The following is a 23,287-nucleotide window of genomic DNA, read 5'->3' as shown; positions in this document are numbered from 1 at the left end:
TGTATATTGAAATCACCCAGAGGTGGATCACATTCTCTGCAATCTCCCCATCTCTCTCTTGACAGATGTCTTCAGCCAGAATGACCAAGGTGGTTTTAGTACCATGACTGGGTCTGACGCCAGAGTGAAATGGATCTAGATATTATCCTCCCAAGAATGCCTCAAAGTCGACTGCCAGTACTCTCTCAAGCACAGCCACTGGGCAACAACGATGATGATGATGTTATTTATACCCCATCATCTGGCTGGGTTTCCCCAGCCATTCTGGGTGGCTCCCAACATAGTATTAAAAAAAACGATAAAACATCAAACATTAAAAACTTCGCTAAACTGGGCTGCCTTCAGATGTCTTCTAAAAGTCAGATAGTTGTTTATTCCCTTGACATCTGACGGGAGGGCTTTCTACAGGGCGGGTGCCACCGCTGAAAAGGCCCTCTGCCTAGTTCCCTGTAACCTCACTTCTGGCAGGGAGGGAACCGTCAGAAGGCCCTCGCTGCTGGACCTCAGTGTCCGGGCCAAACGATGGGGGTGGAGACGCTCCTTCAGGTATCCTGGGCTGAGGCCATTTAAGGCTTTAAAGATCAGCACCAACACTTTGAACTGTGCTCGTAAACGCAACAATTGCTTAACATTTCAGAGTCTAGGGGGGTCCTCTTGAGGGGATGCACCACCAGCTCTTTCACAGCGAATGGTAACTCCCCTTCTTCCAATGAAGCATTAACTACTCTCTGGACCCTGGGAGACCTTCAACCTTCCCTGGTCCACAGTTTGGCAATCTCTGGTGTTGAAGGTCTGTATGGCCACTCAGAAAATCTTGTCTCACCAGATATTGCTCCTAAAATCTAAAAGATGTAATATTGCTAATGGTGTTGATAGGTTTATTTGTGGACTGTGCTGCTGACAATAACACACTTTTCCAGCTTTGATTGCGAAAAGATGAAAGGAGTCTGAAGAGCAGCATGTGGAGAGAAAAACCAAGCAGAGTCAAGAACATTCTTTGCTCCAGGATAAGATATTTTGTGCTACATCTATGCACTGATGTAAGGCACAGCAATCAGATCCCTCAAAAAATGAGTGTTTGCCATAGAAGATAAATAGAGGTCAGCAAATATCTGTTCTATTAGGAGATGAACTTCTCAGTAAGGCTGTACAACTTGCAATAAAGGTACGGGCCAGTCTTGCCAGACTCTAGGGTTGTGCGCCCATCTCACTCTATAGGCCGGGGGCCAGCGCTGTCCGGAGACACTTCCGGGTCACGTGGCCAGCGTGACATCGCTGCTCTGGCGAGCCAGAGCCGCACACGGAAACGCCGTTTACCTTCCCGCTAGTAAGCGGTCCCTATTTATCTACTTGCACCCGGAGGTGCTTTCGAACTGCTAGGTTGGCAGGCGCTGGGACCGAACAACAGGAGCGCACCCCGCCGCGGGGATTCGAACCGCCGACCTTTCGATCGGCAAGCCCTAGGTGCTGAGGCTTTTACCCACAGCGCCACCCGCGTCCCTTAACTTGCAATACACCAGGCCAAACATGGTTCATCAGTTGTGGATGGCAGCCGCACGACCCCTTGGCAATTCCCCCAGGATAGGTAACCTAGATCCTCCAGATGCCATCCTCCCAACTCTCATCAGCTCTGGTCACCATGGCCAATGGCCAGGGATGATGAGAGTTGTAGTCCAACATCATCTGGAGAACCACAGGTTCCCAGCACCTGCCCTCCCCTCTCATTCAGGAATTTGTTGTTATTCATCTGCTATAGCAGAGAGAGGAGATCAGTGCAGAATGGGGACCCCTCTACACAAATCTCATTTCTTGTGTTCCAGGAAAGAAGCAAAATTAGGTAGAACAGCAAGCGTCTGGTGGGCCTCCACCCATTGCTAGTGTCCTGCATTCAGCTTGGTAGCTATGCTCATAGACTCATAGAATAGAAGAATTTGAAGGGACCCTGAGGGTCATCTAGTGTAACCCCCGGCAATGCAGGAATCTCAACTAAAGCATCCATGACAGGTGACCATCCAACCTCTGCTTAAAAACGTCCAAGGAAGGAGAGTCCCAAAGGAGTCCATTCCACTGTTGAACAGCTCTTACTATCAGAAAGTTCTTTTTGATGTTTAGTCGAAATCTCCTTTCTTGTAACTTGAATCAATTGGTTTGAGTCTTACCCTCCGGAACAGGAAAAAACAACATACCCAACTGCCTGAACCATTCCTCCTGGTTTCCAGACCCTTCCTTGATCATCTTGGTTGCTCTCCTCTGCAAGCATTCTAGCTTGTCAATATCCTTATTAAACTATGGTGCTGAGAACTGGACACATGCAGTGATGTTGGGACCAGAGGCAAAATACCTCGGTTTTCGAATGTCTCCGTTCCTGAACATTTTGGTATTCGAACGTTGTAAACCTGGAAGTAAATGCTTCGGTTTTCGAACATGCCTTGGAAGTTGAACATGCCACGCAGCTTCCACTGAGTGCAACAACCTGAATCCCAGCTGTCGACTATTGAGTTTTCGGTTTTCGAAATAGCTGTCGGCTATTGAGTTTCTGGTCTAGTTTCTACATACATTCGCCTCTGTCCTCCAGCCTGACAGGCAAGGGACATTATCAGAGCTTACTGAACACAAAACTGGCAATAGTCACACAAACCAAGCTTGCTGTCATTCTCAGGGGTGTGGATTTATCCTTCTGCGAGCTAAACATTCACGTTCTTGAAAAACAGGCCAAAAAAATAGCCTTTTTTTTTTTTTTTTGCTTTTATTACAAGCATATAATATTAATTGGCAGAACACTGAATACAAGCTTCACTATCATAAAATCAAAACATTAAGCAATAATCCCCCAAAAGGCTTATCCAGACAAAAACTAGCCACCAATAGTACAAAAGTTACACAGCAACACAAAGCGTAAAAAAAATTGTAAACTTTCAAATGAAACCAAGCCAAAAAATATGATTTATTTGTTTTTAATACGGCAAGAATTTTCAGTAACTTAATTATGCCACAAAGTGAGGATAAAGGCTTAAACGGTTGCACTGGCTTATTGTCCCATAACCCTAAATTTATCTCGTTGCAAGCGAATGGTATTCTTGACACTTGCCCTGTCACTTGGCTGTTATCGCTGCCTTTTTAAATAGGGCATTTTGCAATACCCGAAGCCCAGCGGGTGTGCACAGTGCACCTTAGGTAACTTTCCTCACCCAAGTAAATGTGCCCATTCACACAAAACATTAGGAGGAGGAGGACCCACTTGTAGCTTCGACAGGTTCAACGCTCATGGGCATTCGTAGAACTCCAGATAGGTGCAGTGGTCAGAACAACACATTCAGCAACAGAACAAGGCCAGGAACCGAGATCTGCCACAGAGCTGCAAAACAGTAGGGTTAAGGGAACCAACTGCAGCAGAGGAGTAGGGTGGGAGAAAGTGCTTAACATTTCCTGCACCATTTCCCTCCTGCAACCTCCACTTGACCCCAGCCAGGGCTCCAGAAGCATGTTTGTAGGATTGTAGAGGCAAGTGGTCAGTAGGGGAAATGGTTAAGCAACACACACAAACACCCTGCTTCCTCTGCTGCAAATCTCCATCTTATCTGCCAATTTGCAGCTGCTCAGCAGAAACCCTGGATAGCACAGACCTGGTAACCCTGGCCTTTGTGAGTCACCTCCAGGGCACAATTTGTGCTCAACGAAGAGGGGAGGAATTCAAACGGCAGCAGCCAGTTTTTAGGGTTAGAAACCAATTCCTGGAGAATGTGCATTCAGCCACCACTTCCACTTAAAGCAGAAACTGCGTTTCTAAGCCAACAGTATGCATCTTGCTAAAAACGTTGCATTTCCTGTGCACATTTTGACTATAAGGTGAATACGTCCACTTGCAATTCTGGCATGCAATGGGGTCTGCCTGCGCACCTCATCTTTTTACATTTGAAATTGGAGGGCACATGTATATATGTTAAGTTAAGGTATCACGTGAAGTGTTTAAAACTGGAGCAATTACCTGAGGAAATACAGAAACAGATTTTTTTCTGTAAAATACAGTTTTAACCGTCTGCAGTAAATGCATTTCTTATGTACTGGTTAAAATATAAAGTTATCAAAGTTATTGTGTAGATGTACAAACTGGTTGGCTTTCTCCTGTTGCATTTAAATTTCCACTCAGTTTCAAATCATTGCAAATAGGCTATGCTAATAGAGTTGTCATCCACTGGAAAAGAAACAGGACAGTGAATCTCCCAAGACTAATTAGATTGTTATGAAAACAATAAGAGCCAGATAAGCTTTCAAAAGGCTCAAATCCTACTGAGGGGGGAAAAATAGCACCATCATATTTTGAAGTCTGATATTTTAAAATGATTGCATTTCCCCTCCAAGGTTACAGTTTGCATCTGGAGCATTGCACAACCACTGAGAAATAAATATTTCCAGGTTAAATGGTATACAAATAAGAGAGAAATACCAGACATATTAATGGCACACAAAAAAAGATTCGGATAGGTTGCAAGTCTTGCCGATTTCTTCCACATTTTACATTTAAGAGTTTTTTTGCCAAATCTTTTTGTTAAAAAATATTGCTGACAGGTAGTTCTTTCACACGGACACAACTCCCAAATGTCACTCTTAAAAATCCCAGGAAGGAAAAACAAAAAACAGAAGAGCCCATTTGAATGTACACTTAAACCCACCTACATTCCTTTTCAGATCTGTGGTTAGTAGATGCTACATTTAAAATCTTAAAGGTATGCCTAACAGAAGCATGTTTCAAACCTATTGCACAAAAAGCATAAAGTAATGCTCTTTATCCATACAAAACAAAAACATACTAAAAAAATAATAATCAAAGAAGGGGCCAAACTAAATATGCAGCTGCTGTCATACATGATCACAGCTGTATCCTCCCTCTTTACTGCTCCGTAATATCTAGTACTACTTACCTGTGCCTCATGTAAGAGCGTTCACCATTTCTCATATCATTGTCTGCCTCCGGAAGGGTGCAAAGAGATGCGAAATGGCAGGAGAGCACAAATAAGTAATCATAAACATTACGGAGGTGGGGAGAAGACTTGACACGCGGCTACCATTTTTGGTTGCAGCCACCCATTCAGCACATCATCCAGTCTGGCCCTCACAAAAAGAAGGAAGAAGCTTGTAAAAAACATCTCACAATTTCATTTTATATGCCCATAAATAAAGCTGGACCATCAAAACCAAAAAAAATACTTAGATGGTAAAAAGTAAGATAGAATGCTTAAAATAGAATAAATAATTTTATAAAGTTAACTTTTAACCCCCCCTGCCCCAATCTTATTTAAAATTCAATATTATATATTCTGATTTCTCTATTTTAAAAGAAAATTATACCAAGTGAGAACATGAACCTGCGTTATGCTCGTCTCTTTTGTTGCTGAGGATAATGCAACAAGATAATTTTACTGCATTTATTTACCAGCGGTAAGCAGTCGTTTGAAAAAACAAAACAAAAAAAAACCTCGAAAACCAACTTCACAGTAACTTTTATAGATCACTTATTCAACCAAATTGCGTGGCCTGAGCCACTCAAGCTGAAAATGATTCCAAGACCTAAAGCCAGAAGATCAACAGAATGTTTTGCCAACATAATCATTGTGCAACCTGCCCCTTAAAAACTTCACAGAAGAGAGACAATTTCTATCACAAGGATCTGTTCTGTTGGTATTCACTGTGGTTGTGGTTTTTTTTTTTCTGATAAAACAAGTCAGCTAGGTCTTTGGAACAAACACACCCCAAGGAACTGAGTTTCCACAGAAAAAAAATGTATTCTAAGAAGCTGTTGAGAAAGAAAGAAAAAACCAAATATTTTCTGCCAAGGTTGTTTTCATCAGGCTGTTATAAAAGCAGAGATAAATACTCGCTGAAGAGCAGCAAAACCAGCTTAGGTGTCAACTGCTGGCTTTGGTTCCATGCACCTGCCTAGATATATATTTAAATATATTTATATAGCACCGTATCAAATTCAAGTGATTCAAAAATTTGCTAGAAACTTAGCAATACAGATTCTGTAGACTGCTGCAGTCAAGAGTTGTCGGGGTGTAGTTTGCATCTTGATACTATTTAATCCCTCAGTTTTAAGTTACACAGGATAACATTTATATTCCGTATTTTAAGATGGCATTGGTCATACAATTCAGCTGTGTATCTAGTCTGAGGTAGACTGAATAGTTGTATATGGTCATTTAACCCTCTAAAAGATTAATTGAATCAAGTGGGCATTGGACAAGGCTCCAAGCTTAAGGCTCACTAAGCAATGTTAGCCAATATGTTTTCAGATAGCACCATATGGCCTGTGAAATTGGGGAAAACCTTAAAGTTAAGACTCTTCTTTTTCCAGGGGCCTCACACAGTCCCATATAGTCCTCCACACTCCACAAATCCATAGTCTTCCATTAACCAGTGCTTTCATTTTTAATATTGGAAGATACTTTCTGAACAATGGCAAGCAATAGCTTAACATGAAATGGGAAATTGCTTTTCACAGAAGTATGGCCTTATTAAGAAGTAGAAGCTACAAATTTAAGGGAAATTATCCAGTGGAAAATTCTCCTGCGAACAGGATAAGTGCCCTTAATGTTTAGTGTAGTCTTTGTGGTGCCCATTCATTTCAACAGGGCTTGCCCTGGAAGACTTTCCAGCGAAAGAGTGTCCAGTGCCGTCTACTGCTAAGCCAAATCTCATCTAGTCGTCTCAACATTCCCTACTTGCTCCCATTTCCCCTTCGTTCCTCTAATTGACTCCTTTGACTTCCACCTATTCAGATTTGCCATGATAAAATCTGAGGTAACGAAGGCCACACTGCTCACCTTAGAAAGATGGGCTCCTATCACACTGACAGGAGGAGCCAAAGGCATAGAGGAGGACAATGGCTGAAAGAAGCTGGGTGATGAACTTTAATTCTAGTTGATGACAAGAGAAAAACCAGGACTAAGGAAGGAAATTACAATTCCTAACTGAAGAGGTGGGGGAGGTCTAGTGCTGCGAGAATCATCCATTCAAGAAAATGAGAACAGTATTTTAACTTGACTGTATGCTGTTAACATAGAGACTTGATCTCAATGTTATCCAGCAACTACTACCTGCTATGGACTTCCGTTTGGTAAGGATTTGTTAAATGGTCCGCATGTCATAATACACCACCCCCTTGTTGCACCCTATCTGGGCTTCTTCCACAAAGGAAAGTCATTAACCTGCACCCATTATATAGAGCAAGAATGCTCAGAAAAACAAGTAGCAAAGATGGTCAAACTGCTATGGGCTAAGCATATTGGCTACTCAAGCATGTCTCCCTAAGTGGGGGAAAGCCTTCTACCAAGTCTGGGGAAACATCATCTCCCCCTCGACCCTCTCTGAAACTCACCGCCTGTACATGACACTTGTTCATTTGGCCGCTCTGTGCTTCTCGTCAAGCCCAAATCCCACCAGCAGCGGGTTTATAAGCAACAGAGACAGGAGAAACCTAACTCAAGGCAGCGTACTGCAAAACGGCAAAACATCATGGAAAGTGATGTACCCTCTTCCCTACCAGTCCCTGGAACAAACACAAGTCCCAGCCAAGCTGGTGCCTGATGGAGGAAAGGCAGGATTGTGTACATGCAAAGAATACGCATGCCTCTGTGCATGTATGTGCATGTGGGAGAGGGAAAACATGCCAGTACGTAGGGTTACGTGCAACAATGAGAGTATGCACACGTTACTGGGTGCAGCCCAGACTGGACCATTTAAATGGCCCCCGATGAAAGAGCCTCACGTGCCCTTGACCAATGAAGGCTAGCATGCAGTTTATCACACACCCACTTTGTGCGTGGTGCAAACTTGCAGAAGTCACATCCGGACGCAAACTTTAAAAATAAAAAAATCTCAAGTTGCTTAAAGTGGAGCAGCATTTATCCTTTTTTAAGCTGTTCAATCCTCTATTGAGAGAGACAGTACTTACATAGTTTAGAGGGGCTAATGCATTCCTAGGGGGCTGGATTAAAAAATAAATAAAGATTTATAATTAAGGCCAGGAAGTACCACATTGCCATCTAAATCTGACCCCCATAAAGTTAATTCAGCAGAGAGTCAGGTGAACAGAACTGACTTACTAGGGAAACCAGAAACCAGAAAGAAAGTCAATGTACTAACGCATGTCGCCAAAGTGGGCTGTAGCATTAGTATTCGAGTGTTGTTCAAAAGGAACAAGACTGGAGTTCAAGTAGTTAAGGCTGCCAATGGCTTATTTCATTTACTGAAAGGCAAATCCCTCAGTCCAATATCAGCCCCAGCTCCGCAAGATCTATGTTCTAAATGCTCAGCACTTTTGATGTGACTGATAAAACCACGAATGGAAACAACTGAAAGTCTTCCAATAACCTCATCCAATGCACCAGCAAAGGAACCACGGAGAACAGTCTAGAACAGCGAAACGTAGGAAATTCACTGCCAGCCATTAGATCTTTGTCAATGTTAAATAATCTAGGAAGGGCTTTACTAACAGACAAGATGGCCGTGAGGTATAAAGAGACAGAAAATCTTGCAAAAAAATGTGCCACGTTTAAGTTACGTTGTGAAGCAACACAAAAGTGGCTTAGGGGCAACAAATTCAAAATTCATCTCCTTCACAACACTTTAAACCTATTTTGCGTCTTTGCAAGATGATGACCAAGAACTGAGCTACACACAGGGAACTGTGAAGTGTTTTCAGTGTCTGTAAACTTCGTGCTGGTAGTGTCCTCTCGAGTTGCGATATCCTTTTTTTTTTTTTTTTTGTAGAAAAAAGTATAAATATTTTTCTGTCCAGAAAGTCAGGTTAATGCATCCCTCAGAGAAAGATTCAGGGTGGTTGAACAGGAGAGCACGACTGTTCTCGGGAATGAATTCTGCTGGTCTGTGCCACGGGTCAATTGCGTGATGCACTAAGAAGGTGCCCGATGATAGTCTCTGCAAAAAACCGTCCAGAAGGACAAAATAGTTCTTACAGCAAGTCCATTTTGGGTCTGTAATGTAGCAGTAGAGGTGCTTTCTGAAAGATAAAATAATACACCTGCTTTTAGTAAATAGCTAATGCAATCAAAGTTTAGTGTAGAATGTAAGCAATTTATGTATCAAAGTGGAAATTAATTTAAACCAATCATGGCCAACTTCTTTTGCATGTGTGTGTAGGGAGGAGGGTTTCCTCCCCAGTAAGTTTGTTTGGAGGCTTTAATCTCAAAAGTTAAATGCATCAAGTTAACCACAAATATAACATACCTTAAATCTCCATCTCGTAACAACTACAAATTTGAGAGTGTGGTCCTTGCCCAGAATTTCTTCATTGCATAATATATCCAGCTAATAAAAACAGAAGTATTTCATTTATTTATCAAACACAAATTGCCACAAATCCTGACACAATTTTAAACAGTTAAATTAAAGAAAATGCCGGTTTAAATGTAAACTGTAATCCCTTTATAGGCAAAATAGATGTTGCTTCAAAGAATCCCTATAAGGATCTTCAGGCGACAATTTGGAAGTCTTTTCCAATACAGTAAACCCATTTAGAGCTCAAACTCTAGGCCACGGGACAAATTGCATAACAAGGATATGTCTCTATCTGTCTCTATTAATGAGCTTGCCAGGCTACACAGGAATAATATTTGGGCACCTACTGGGGTTGCATGACTCAGGGCATAAACTGCATTCCATAGTCTCTGTTGGTGTGCAGAACAATAAAGGGATAGGTCACAATCTGTGTTGTGCTCTACAACAGACCAGAAGCTCTGCCCTGGTGGAAAATAAACTAAAACCAGAGTGTGTGGAAGTTATCAAAATGAGCATGTGCAAAGTTCTGAGCGTGCCTGCTTGAAGCAACTGTGAAAGGAAGGGATGAGGGAGGTCTGAATGAAAAAGCAGATAAAAAGAGTGTCATTTTAGCTCCCAGACAGGATTCACTAGGAACAAAACAGAAGATTGCAGAAGTCACCAGTAAATACCCAATTGTCCAGGGGCAAACTAGACCATTACTAAGCATTTAACCCTATGTATGAAGCAGTTGATAAGAAACAGCAATAAAAAAGGGAGGGGGAGGAAACTGGCAAATTGTGCCTCGTTAGATATTTGATGGCCAATTTTTATTGTCTGGCTTCCTTCATCAGAATCAGAGCATCTCATACATCCATATCATGAATATTAAGATGTAAACTATTATATGGTCCCAAAACATCCAACTTAAGATGTCTCAACGTAGGTCTGGTTATACCTTCTACTTTATCCTTCTGTCTGTCACTTTTGTCTGGCTTTTATTAGACCTGCAAGACCAGACACACAGGGCACACACACAATTCATATAGGGACCACCTCAGAAGTAGCCACCCAGCCACGGGGAAAATCTTGTTCAATAGGTTTATCCAACGTGAAGCAGGAAATCCATTCCCACATCCTAGGAGCTGATTGGACAAGCTCAGCCACGCACTTTCCCCTTGTCAGGTTACCTGCACCTCTCGCACCTGATCTTAACTCCGCCCTTAGAGCACATGGATCTCAAGGGATGTCCAGAGCACTGCCTAGTCCTGTTCTGTTGGGTGAGTTTTGGTTGGTAAGGCTCAAGGATGTGGACAAGATGCTTGGACTGGTCTGGGTGACCGCTTGCGCTCTGGACCCTTGCCCCTTGTGGCTGATAAAAACTAGCAGAGAAGGGGAAGCTGGCTGGACCAGGGAAGTGATTAATGCCTCCTTATGAGAGAAGGTGATCCCTGCCTGCTTGAAGGAGGCAGTGGTAAGACGACTCCTTAAGAAGCCCTCCCTGGATTCAAAAATCTACGCAATTACCGGCTAGTTGCCAATCTCCCCTTCCTGGGCAAGGTTCTTGAGCGGGTGGTTGCGGACCAGATCCAGGCACTTTTGGAGGAAACTGATTTTCTAGATCCATTTCAATTGGGGTTTAGGCCCAATTTTGTCACAGAAACTGCTTTGGTCGCCCTGGATGATGACTTCTGTCAGGAGAGAAACAGGGGAAATGTGTCCCTGTTAATTCTCCCCAACCTCTCAGCAGCTTTTGATACCATCGAGCATAGTATCCTTCTGGAGCGACTGTCCGAGTTGGTGATGGGTAGTGGCACTGCCCTGCAGTGGTTCTGGTTCCCTCGCTGTAAGAAGTGAGGTTACAGGGCCTTCCCAGTAGTGGTGCCTGCCCTGTGGAACGCCCTCCCAGCAGATGTCAAGGCAATAAACTACTATTTTACTTTTAAAAGACAACTGAAGGTGGCCCTGTTTAGGGAAGTTTTTAATGTCTGATGCTGTATTGTTTTTAATATTCAGTTGGAAGCCGCCCAGAGTGGCTGGGGAAACCCAGCCAGATGGGCGGGGTATAAATAAAAAATTTTATTATTATTATTATTATTATTATTATTATTATTATTATTATTCTGGTCCTACTTGGATGGTCACTGCTAGAGGGGGATGCTTGGAGAGTGCTCTTTGGCCCTGTAGACCCTTCAATGTGGAGTTCGTCAGAGTTCAATTTTATCCCCTATGCTGTTTAACATGAAACCACTGAGCGGAGTTATCCAGAGTTTTAGAGTCCACTGTTGACAATATGCTGATGACACATGGCTCTGTTCTTCCTTTGCATCTGCAGGTGGGGCAGTGAATGTGCTGGACCCTCGTCTTGCCTTGGCAATGGACTGGATGAGAGCCAACAAACTGAGGCTCAATCCAAATAAGACTGACACACTGTTAGTGGTCGTTTCCCTAGGTCAGGTGGATGGGAGGTGGCCTGCTCCTGATGGGCTTACATTCCCTCTGAAGGAGCAGGCATGTAGTTGTCATTTGAGGCTCAGGTGGCCTCGGAGTGCGGAGTGCCTTCCATTAGCTTCGGTTGGTGACCCAACTGCTCCCCTACCTGGTCAGGGATAGGCTAACTTCTGTGGTCTATGCTCTGGTAACATCTAGGTTAGATTAGTGCAACACAGTAGGGCTGCCTCTGAAGAAAGTTCAGAAACTTCAGCTGGTGCAGAATTTGGTGGCCTGGTTGCTCAGTGAAGCAAGACGGTTTGAGCATATTACACCGACTGCACTGGTTGCCAATTAGTTTCCAGTCCCAATGCAAAGTGCTGGTTTTGATCTATGAAGCCTTAAACTGCTCAGGACTACAATAGCTCAAGGACACCTCTCCCCATATGAACCAACTCAGACCCTGCCATCACCATGAGGCCGTTCTTTATATCCCCCTCCACAAGAGATCTAGAGGGCAGCAACACAAGAATGGGCCTTTTCTGTGGTGGCTCCCCATTTGTGGAATGTTTTCCCCAGAGAGGCTCCACGGCCTTTTAAATGTGTTTGTGGGAGGAGGGTTATTGGTTTGTTTTTGTTCTTATTTTATTACGTATTTTGTCTTTCCGTGTATTTTTATGTTGCGAGCCACCTTGTGAACTTTGGAGGAAGGTTGGTAAACAAATTTAATAAATAATAATTATAACAAGCTACGAAACAAGCTAAATTCTAGAGGGTGAGGTATCAAATTGTGGCATTCGGCTTGCACAACAGACTTCCACTCATGCAAACCTTACTTCCCTTACCTCTCCCCACACCCCACAGCACTCTGTGTGCCCCTAAAATCTGCTCCACAAGTTTGGGGGACCTAATGACGCTGAATTTTTTGTTTTTAAAGCACATTTCTAAACTGCACAGTATGAATGAAAGCCTGAGGTTATCTCAGCTGTTTTTGCTAAAAAAATCTTGAAAAAGTAGAGAAGGCCTGGGACTTCAACAGTCAGGACAGGATGTCACTTACTACAAGCCTCTACCCCAAACCTCTTAACAGCCAAGTCTCCCTACAGATGCTAAAAAGAATGGTTCAAATGGAAATAGCAGATGAAGGAAGAATAGAGAAATATGACTAATACCGAAAAGCTTCAGAACCAATTCTAAGAGAAAATCTCATTTGTTATACCTAAAGGGACTATTTCAAGATACCAACACTTTCTATTCATCAAGCTATTTCTGTCTCAGAAAGAAAGAAAAACACCCTATCATTTGTAAAGTGATGTTCTATTTTTTCAAAAAAAATAGAGTTGCAAGATCATTTTAAGAACACAACACAGTCGTATGTTTGTTCTTTGTAAAGATAATTTTTTATAAAGTTTACCTCATTAAAAGAAGAAAGGTTAAGCTTTTTGGCAATGAACTTCTTTAGATGTAAGACTGTAGCTTGTGCAGAGCAGCGAATCCATTTTCTCTTCAATCCGCGCAATTTGCTGCTGTTGCATTCTAAGCAGATGCTTACCTTTGGGGGGGAAACAAGCAGCCAATACGAATTAATAGGGGTTCCCTTCTAAGTTCCCCTTGTTTCAGTGGCAAAAAGGTTGAGAAACTGAGCTAAGCAAGGATTCATTTTACATAAAATGAAGGCACAAATAAATCAGCTGTAGAGCACATTCTTGGAACACAGGAGAGGTCCCAGTTTCAACCGCTGACATCTCTTGCTTTAGAAGAGTCGGGGAGCAGGTGACGACAGAGAGCTCAGCCTGAGAGCATAGAGAACCACAGCAAGGCGGAGTAGTCAATAGTGGGATAGATGGAGAAACAGTCCAACCTCCCTACAGTGGTGCCTCGCAAGACGAAATTAATTCGTTCTGCGAGTTTTTTCGTCTTGCGAATTTTTCGTCTTGCGAAGCACGGTCAAGTCGCAACTGCACCTCTTCAAGCGGTTTTAAGAAAAAGGAAACAAACTTGCAAGACGTTTTCATCTTGCGAAGCAAGCCCATAGGGAAATTCGTCTTGCGAAGCAACTCAAAAAACGAAAAACTCTTTCGTCTTGCGAGTTTTTCGTCTTCCGAGGCATTCGTCTTGTGAGGTACCACTGTATGTTCCTAGGGAGCTGCTACATCATGGGTACCAACTGACAGGTACCTATGGAAGCATGCGACTTCCACATAGCAAAGAGTCATGCAAGAGATCTATACCTTCCAAGACCAGAACTGCTGTTCAGCACCAAACTGGGACAGGTATGTGTTTTTGTTGGTGGAGGCTCCACATATTGGAGGCAGCTTCACATGGTGATGTTGTTCAGGTGGTTCGGTGAAGACCGTGCTGGCCTCCTACCTAAGTAAAGCACTGCATCTTTAGTTTTCCTCTACAGAAACCAAGAAGTTTCTTACACTGGGATGTGCAAATTCCAGGACCAGCTCCTCTACATTTAATAATAATAATAATAATAATAATAATAATAATAATAATAATAATAATAAAATAAATTTTATTTATATCCCGCCCTTCCCAGCCGAAGCCGGGCTCAGGGCGGCTAACAACAATAAAATAGTGCAACATTCTAAAAGCATTTCAATATAAAAATTAATTAAAATGAAATTGATGGCAACCATTAAGCTAAAGTTCTGTGAAGATTGCCAAAGGAGGGAATCAGGCTGTGCCCTGACCAAAGGCCAGGCGGAACACCTCTGTCTTGCAGGTCCTGCGGTAAGATGTCAAGTCCCGCAGGGCTCTAGTCTCTTGTGACAGAGCATTCCACCAGATTGGAGCCGCAGCCGGAAAAGCCCTGGCTCTAGTTCACCCCTACGTGAAGTCACGTAGTCAGGAGTCAGGGGAAAACCCTGAGCATATGAAGCTGCCTTATGATACCAGACTACTGCTCTATCTAGTCAACTGTTGTCTGTTCTGAGCAGCAGAGGTTATCCAGGGTCTCAGGAGGCTATCCTTCCTGTGCCTGCTGCCCATGGATCTATTTCAGCAGGAGACGCAGGGGATTAAACTCAAGACTTCCTGCGTGCATAATGTGCTCTACGCTGATCTATGGCCTCTCCCAATTTCAAACATCAGAGATACTCGAAACAGTCACATCATTGCCTTCTTCAAAATGAACTCAAATAACAAAATTATGAAATGCTTAAACAAAAAGATTCATTGTTTTTCCTTGCAGTAGGAAATGCTGAATTTCATTAACAAGAAATGAAAGTTAGGGATGACATAACAGTTTATCTAAGTGGCTACATTTTCACAGCTGCTGAAGCCAGGTGACAGACCAGCTGGCAGGAATAAACTACACATGTAGAAACAGTCCTAAAAGGCAGTGATTTGAAAAGCCAACTTCTCCAGAGCAGAAACAGAAACAAAGTGTACAGAAGATTGCATCAATTATTCAACTGGTATATGGAGTTTTCGGAGCCACAACCAAGCACACTAGGATGACAGAAAACAAAACCTGGCTACAGGTGATTGCAACGAAGGGTTCAACACTTTCAAAGAATCATAATACCCAGCAAGCATAGCCTGCTTTCGTTTTAGAAACTGAGTACTCACTTGATGAGAAACTTTTGAAACTCTGGGCAGTATCCAAATAAGTGCTCCACTAGCAAAAGGATTAATGTGTCTGCAATGGAACTTCACCTCCTCTCCCCACATGCCTTCCTGTGCCCTTCCCAAATTTGCTCTGGAAGATTGGGGGGTGGGACCCGGAATAAATGCAGGGGACACACTGAGCAGATGGAAAGGTAGGGGAAATTCCACTGCGCAGCATCTTGTTGGATACCACTCTCTCTTAAAAATTAACACACCCATTGTAGCATCTCTCGCTACTCACTTCTTTGAAAAAGGTACAACGTTATCTCCTAGCTGGTTCTATCCTGAAACCAAAAGCTAAACATCTACTTAATTAAAAGGACGTATTTAAACAGTACCTGCTCATCACTTCTGTGATAATCGTTATCTTCTTCCTGTTTCTCTTCCGACGTTTCTTTGTTTGTACTCTCATCTGCTTTTGTTTCCCCTTATGAAAAAAGCAGAGAGCATCTGTGACAAAGTTGAAGACTCTAAAGATATCAAATTCACATACGAAATAAATGCAAGAAGTCCTCAGCCCTTTCAGCTGTAGCTCTATCAGCTACAATAAATTCATTCATATTAAGAGCAATTCAAGCTACACATGGAAGACACTATGTGTCTAGTATGCCATGTAGTGCATCATGACAAACTTAGGCATTTGAAAGTTTTTTTTTTAATAAAAAAAAAACTCTCAAGATTCTGATAGGTTATAATATCTTTAGATAATTCCACCAACAACCTGAGTGTGCTCTTGCTGCTTTTAATGAAAACAGTTTACCAGCAAAGCCACCAAAACTCAGACTTTTCATCCCAACATAACATGTACACATTCTTCTCATTGCAACACCTCGGATATTTCAAAAGCTCACAACTTCCATTTCCTGTTTCTGACTGAAACATCTGGAGATTTAAAATTAGAGTATACCAGAAAGAGAGAACAGGAAGCCAGAAAACAAATCTGGCCACAATTTGCCCCTGATCATAACCACTTTCAGCTAATTTGTCCCCAGCAGAGATGTAGGCAAAGGGCTCTTTATTCTGCTCCTCTTCAGAGGCTGTGTAAGAGTTCTCTCCTTACAATCAAGCCCTTCATGAAGCTAAATCGTTTGGGGTGGCATATTTACCTGCAAAGCCATGAAGGTCCTTGCAACACTAGCATTCTGTTTTGACAAGCTGTACTGGAGCAGCACAATCAATCCCAAACACAAGGTTATATGGCACAGCCCATTTTACATTAGATTTATTTTAGAGCTTCCCAGTTAGTGAGATAAAGACAGCCAGCTTTGCCCAACTGCCAGGAACCACACACACACCTGGCTCCTAATGCCTTGTACTTGTGTCGCATAAGAACATCCCACAAGGTGAACAGAGAGAGGAACTCCACTATACCCACATCAGATCTTTCTGCAGTCCTTTGCTCAGATGCATCTAGAGCATGTGGCATCCACTGGCACTAGGGCACTAATGGACACCCCCACACTACTGTCAGGACTAATATTAGGATACCACTTTTGTCTTTGAACCAGTAACACATTCCTTGCTCTTTGATCCTGGGTGTTTTATTTCTTTAAATAAATTTCTGCATCCTTGGCTGATGCATCTGAAGTAGGTTCTTAACTACAGTGGCTCATGTCACAATCATGCCACTTAAGGACTGTAAAGTTCATTCTGCAACAGCAGAAAAACGTGCAGCACTCAAATTCGCTTTGATGACAGCAGCTCACAGTGAAGTGTATCACAGTGAAGTTGTTTTATTGCCTCTAAAGACTTAAAAATTGGCTATTGATCCGGCATCCTTAGTCAAAGCTGTAGTCATCTTTATAAACCACTAGGCATTCTGAATGCCTACACCACAGCACCCACATATGTACAGATGATGGATCCACTTCCTACATTACACGAACAGGTAGACCGTACAGGTGAAGATCATAGGTACCATCAATTGTGGAAAATGGCATGAATGTAAAATTTGTTGCAAATATATAGGTCAGGAGGCTGTAGCCTTCCAGCTGCTTACTTGTGGGAAAATATATATTTGTCCCACATTTCACAAGCAACAGCATACATATTCTTTAGGAAACAGAATATATTGGTAATAAACAAATTATAAATCAATAAAGAATGTTCAAACAATTTCCTTTCGCCATCACAGGTGTAGCAAATACATGCAATGTCTATTTACCATTACGGTGGGAATCTAAATGTTGCTTGGCTGAGCACGTCTCCCCTTTGATGTCACCTGGTACTTCCATGCCCAATTTGTGGTAGAAATCCCTCTGCTTTCTCATTTCCGCTGTTTAACATTTTAAAACAGTGTCTTTAGCTAAGATCAGTGGACTTCATCAACTTCAGCAAACAATTTACTCCTCTCACACTTTCAGCAAAATGTATCAAGAGCACCCTCTAATGTCCGACAGCTTTTCTGTGGCTCATTACACATATCTTAATAAGATGAGAAATTTCTTAAATGATTGAATGCTACTTTTGGATTTCACTTTCTACTTTAAAATGGCCCAGCACTTGTTTCATGCACTTGATAGTGACTCTTGGCAAGATTTAGGATTGAGGCGGGCACTCATGTTTTACAAATTGTGAAATAAAGTCCTCCCACACACACATACACTCCCATGCCTGGTTCATTTATGAAATAATTTTCAGTCAGAAGTAATGATGGTATTACTGTACACACATCGTATGTATAAAGTATCCATATTAGTGAAACAGGCAACAGCAAAATCTAGGACTGCAAATTGCAGCATATCCACAAGGCATTTTATGTTAGTATGCATTGCAGGAAATGTAAGCAACTATGTGGATATTGACATTTACTGGTAATTTAGGAAGCCCGCTGGGAAATGTTAGAAATGCCTGAACCATGAGACTTGTTTCTGAAATTTACTCATGTGCTTCTTAGGTAAGTGTCCTTTATCAGTTATATGATAGAAAAGGGGAATGACATTTAGACATTTAGGTGCCAGGCGAAAACATCCCTCTATAACCAGGCCTTTGGCTGATTAAAAAAATCTATGGTCTTCCAGATGTGTTTGTGGGAGGGGGGCTTTTGGTTTGCTTTTGTTTTTTGGTTATATATTTTGTGTTAATATATTTTCAGGTGAAGGGTGGTTATATATGTATTTAGCTAATAAATAAAATAAACTTCCCAAAGGCATTTAGTTATCCTGTCATTTCTCTCTTGGCCCATTCAAATATCAGTAAATACCAGTAAACATCCCCACTTGCTAAAATTTCTCACATTCACATGTGCAAATATGAGGCACCCACACTGCAATTAATTTTCCTGCCTGCAGTATCTTGAGGGCCAAACTACATATTACATTGGTGCCTCATGTCTGGAGCTCCCAACATAACTTTCTGTAAAATCAACCAAGAGATTAGTTTTCTCTTCTACAGGCTAACAGCAGCTCTGCAGAAGTGATCTGGCTTGGGGCCACAGGGGGACCTCCCCTCTCTCCCAGTCCAAGCTTGAAACCACCAAAACCATCCCAGTAACTTTTACAAGCATGGAGCTCCACTGTAACATGCCGATTGGCCCTTAGTTGCCAAAGCAACCCCATAAAAACAACCTAGAACTACATTATGCCATCCATTATTTCATGTTATTTTATTTTTTTTAAATCAAACCATTACCTCCAAACACCACATTGAAAAGTTTTAATCATATGTAAATGTTTACTGAAGAGTATATTGTTTACTTACCTTCCTGAAGACCTGGAACAAGTTTGTAAACAATATCTTGCATTGTTCTGTCATGACTGGCCAAAAAGAGAGAGAGAATAACAAGAAGTAAATTTCACTAGGAAGCACTTCCATGCTGAATTTGTCCATTGGATGGTGGGATGAGCATTGAAATTTCCCTTGGGATGAGCGCTGAAACATCAACTCATTCCTCACGTAAAGGTAAAGTTAATGAAGGAAGGCTGGATGGCTCCCCATAATTTTCATTGTGCTATGCAATCAAGTGATGTGCAGTCAAATTACCGTATTTTTGGTCCTATAGGACACACTTTTTCCCCTCCAAAAATGAAGGGGAAATTTGTGTGCGTCCTATGGGGCGAATACAGGCTTTCGCTGAAGCTTGGAGAGCGAGAGGGGTCGGTGCGCACCGACCCCTCTAGCTCTCCAGGCTTCAGGAAGCTATCAGCAAGCCTGGGGAGCCCGTGGGAGTTCCCGCAGGGCTCCCTAGGCTGCGGATAGCAGCCTGCCGCCCGACGTGCGGGGCGCCCTGAAGCAGAGCGCCCCGCGCGTCGGGCAGACATCCGCAGCATGGGGAGCCCTGTGGGAGTTCCCGCAGGGGTCCCCACGCTGCGGATAGCAGCCTGCCACCTGGCACGCAGAGCACCCTGAAGCAGAGCGCCCCTCGCGCCGGGCAGACATCTGCAGCGTGGGGAGCCCTGCGGGAACTCCCGCAGGGCTCCCCACGCTGCAGATAGCAGCCTGCTGCCCAGCGCGCGGGGCGCCGTGAAGCAGAGCGCCCCACGCGCCAGGCAGACATCGGCCAGCCCCACAAGCTTGGGGGACAGCGGGGAGGTGCAGCGCCGCCATCCCACTGTTCCTCGACCTGGTTTGGAGGCTGGCGCTGGGGAGAAGCGCGCTTCTCCCCAGTGCCAGCCCCACAAGCTCGGGGGACAGCGGGGAGGCGGAGTGCCGCCATACCGCTGTTCCCCGACCTGGTTTTGGGGGGAAATAAAGGGGAATTTTTTTTCCTTTATTTCCCCCCCAAAAAACTAGGTGCGTCCTATGGGACGAAAAATACGGTATGTACATGCATTTCTAAACCAGCCCACTGACGGAAAAGGCATACCTAGCAGATCTCTCTACATATTACCTTAAAACGATACTTACCCAATATATTGTAGTGGATGGCTCTGGTGTATAACTATCCTGCATGTGGGACAGGTGTTATTTTCTTCCAAATACTTTACCAAGCAACTCCTGCAGACTGTTTATAGAAAGATTTGGTTACTACCATCCTAAGAACAAGCATGGATGTTGCATATTTAACACTGTTCCCTTAAACCAGGGGTGGAGAACCTGCCCTCCACCCAGCCAGAGGGCCACATTCCCTTCGGGGTGACCTGCTGGGGGCCACATAGAGGATGTGGGTGGGCCAAGGCAAAAGTGAACAGAGCCATAAATGTGAACATCACCTTTGTATAGCAGGCTAGTTTCTTCACACTCACACATTCCTCTCTATCCTCCATCCATCCAAGCAAGTAAGCAGCATTATTGGGGTTCACTTGACACTTTCCAGCCAGTCAAAAAACACTCAAGGGGGTGCAAAGCTGGGCCAGAGGCATGGCTCTCCAGGGTATGTGACCTAGAGAGATTTCTGAGGGCCAGAGAGCCCTGGAAGGCTCCAAGCATTTGGCCTTCAAGTCTGAGGTTCTCCATCTCTGACTTAAACATTTCACTCTTTACAAAACTGCTTTCTCAATACAAAAAAAGTTAAATGTAATCTAAATGCATTAGATATTTTAGCAACTATTTATATTCACTTTCCAGCTTTAACTAAATAATGGCCAATAAGGATATATTGTCTAACATACAAATGTTAAGGCATATATTCAGGCACTTTCATTCATTCATTCATTCATTCATTCATTCATCTCCAGAGGGTAAAATTCAGAGGGTTAAATATAGATAAGAAAGATCGGAAGAGCAGCAATATAAAACTGGGAGGGGTTTTGTTTGCTTGCTTGCTTTTCTGGTATGTGTTTAGAATTCTAAACTGATTTAAATTTTAAAGTACACTTTTTTTTAGGTTGTTTGAATGCAGAATATTAAATTATGAAAAAGTTTTTTCCTGCTTAAGAATAACATGGTGTTTAGAGTCAAACTGAGGTCTGTATAGGATGTTCCTTATAAACATATATTTATTACATATCTGACAGTGTGCCATCATTGATTTAGCGTTGTCTAAAGTTGAAATTGAGGTTATTTCAGTGACATTAACAACAGAGTGGTAGGTACAGCAAAAGGATACCTAGAACACCCTTGCTTGCTTATAGTCTCTGCTTGCTTATAGCCAACTGCCCTACAATGGCTTTGAAACCTTGGCAATACTGGTGCCTGGCTTCTGCAGTTAAACAGTGCCATCTACATCTCACAAAAAATGACGCACATTTTAGCAGAAACAAGCTCAAGGTAGTGCTTAATAATAGCCAGGATGAGGCACTGTGAGCCTTTAGAGGGAAGCCTGGTTTGCAAGGAGGGAGGGCAGAGAGATATATGCAAAGCAATGAGGACCAATTGACATAACAAAGATTCACACCCACATGATTACCCAGCTATCCTATTGCATTAAAAGTCAACAGAAAGCATATGACTAAAACCATGGAAGAGGGACAGCAAGGTGAAAGTCCAGATAGACCAAGATGATGGTTCAGTTTTATTATTTATTAAAATATTTATTGGTCTCTTGCATGGAGTAGAAGTTCCTTTGGAGGGAAAGGAAATGGGGAAAGAAGAGGAGCTTCTGAGTAGGATGGGGGGGGAGTTCAGTGTTTTGGAAGCACTGTATACCATATTTTTCACTCTATAGGACGCACTTTTTCCCCTCCAAAAATGAAGGGGAAATGTGTGTGCGTCCTATGGAGCAAATGCAGGCTTCTGCTGAAGCCTGGAGAACGAGAGGGATCGGTGCGCACCGACCCCTCTCGCTCTCCAGGCTTCGGGCAGATATCCGCAAGCCTTGGGAGCCCGCGGGAGTTCCCGCCGGGCACCCAAGGCTTGCGGATAGCAGCCTGCATCCCAAAGCCTGGGGCGCACTGCGCAGCGTGCCCCGGGCTTCGAGCAGATATCCGCAAGCCTTGGGAGCTCGGCGGGAATTCCCGCCGGGCTCCCAAGGCTTGCGGATAGCAGCCTCCAAACCCGACCTGGTTTGGAGGCTTGCGGTGGGGAAAGCAGCGCTCCTCCCCGCCTTCCCGCTGTTCCGCGACCTGGTTTGGAGGCTGGCGGTGGGGAGAAGCGCTGCTTTCCCCACCGCCAGCCCCACAAGCTGGGGGGACAGCGGGGAGGCGGAGCGCCACCTTCCCGCTTTCCCCCGACCTGGTCTTTGGGGCTGGCGGTGGGGGAAAGCAGCGCTCCCCCCCACCAGCCCCAAAGAGCAGGTCAAAAGGAACCCAAAGCCTCCAGAGTTCCCGCTGGGCTCCGGAGGCTTCGGGTGAACGCACCCTGAACGCACAGAACGCACCTTGACTTAGAGGGGGAGAACAAGAAATAAATTTTTTTTCCTGTTCTCCCCCTCCTATGGTCCGGTGCATCCTATGGTCCAGTGCGTCCAATCGAGCAAAAAAGACGGTAAATGGCAAATTCTATGACGTTTAAATGCACTTATAAGCCATCACCTATCAAAGGGGGGTGTCTTTCAAATGTCATAAGGACCTTAACACTGAAATGGAATACAACACAAGCACCCAAACTGGGAATGATTGTGACCTAACAAGGGGGAGGTGGGTACATGTTATTGCTACATGAGCAAGAGCTACAAACCTATCCTGTCTACTTCTTGTCCAGAGTTATGCCTTGTGCAGTTTCACACAACAGTTCCTGTAAGTCTTCAGTTTAGGTTTAAATTAGGAGTATTAACCTAAGGCTTACAAATCGGCACAGCAATCAACTCATAATTTTGTATGTATCCCATGAACTAAATCTCCATGTTTCTTTTTCTTTCAAATACCATTTGCAAAATATTAACAAACTCCCCCTCATCCTTCCTTTTAGATCTACACTACTGGTCCGTATGAGGGAAAGAAGAACCTGATTTATTGCCAGCAATAAACCTTGGATTATGTGCTGCTTCAAACATCACCACCATCATTAATTCTCCAATACACCTTATCTTTCTAAACAATCCCACTTTTAGCATTCCTAAAAGCCTACCATAATATACCATTGCCCTCACCTTCAAAGTAAAGCAGAACATTACTTGGCATCATTCATTTACACTCTCCCCTAC

At 43.3% G+C, this 23,287-nt stretch overlaps 1 protein-coding gene across 12 annotated transcripts in view; it reads right to left on the bottom strand.

The window, feature by feature from the left end:
- Positions 1 to 2,920: 2,920 nt before the first annotated feature.
- PCGF3 (polycomb group ring finger 3) overlaps positions 2,921 to 23,287 on the bottom strand; it is a 56,556-nt gene continuing 36,189 nt past the window's right edge. For 10 of the 12 annotated variants that reach the window (XM_077921452.1, XM_077921459.1, XM_077921454.1 and 7 more), the window contains 7 exons: positions 20,173 to 20,269; positions 19,027 to 19,082; positions 17,492 to 17,602; positions 15,666 to 15,754; positions 13,121 to 13,258; positions 9,247 to 9,327; positions 2,921 to 9,019 (listed from right to left, as the gene is read on the bottom strand). In XM_077921452.1, coding sequence (XP_077777578.1) covers positions 8,972 to 9,019; positions 9,247 to 9,327; positions 13,121 to 13,258; positions 15,666 to 15,754; positions 17,492 to 17,602; positions 19,027 to 19,082; positions 20,173 to 20,269 — 620 coding nt within the window. In that variant the 3' untranslated portion in view covers positions 2,921 to 8,971. Of the gene's footprint in view, positions 9,020 to 9,246; positions 9,328 to 10,803; positions 10,968 to 13,120; positions 13,259 to 15,665; positions 15,755 to 17,491; positions 17,603 to 19,026; positions 19,083 to 20,172; positions 20,270 to 23,287 lie in introns of those variants that run through there. The other 2 variants (XR_013391154.1, XM_077921457.1) reach the window with 2 other exon arrangements.

This window comes from Podarcis muralis, chromosome 17 (genome assembly GCF_964188315.1).
Source record: "Podarcis muralis chromosome 17, rPodMur119.hap1.1, whole genome shotgun sequence".
Lineage (NCBI taxonomy): Eukaryota > Metazoa > Chordata > Lepidosauria > Squamata > Lacertidae > Podarcis > Podarcis muralis.
This window is presented reverse-complemented; position numbering and strand designations above follow the sequence as displayed.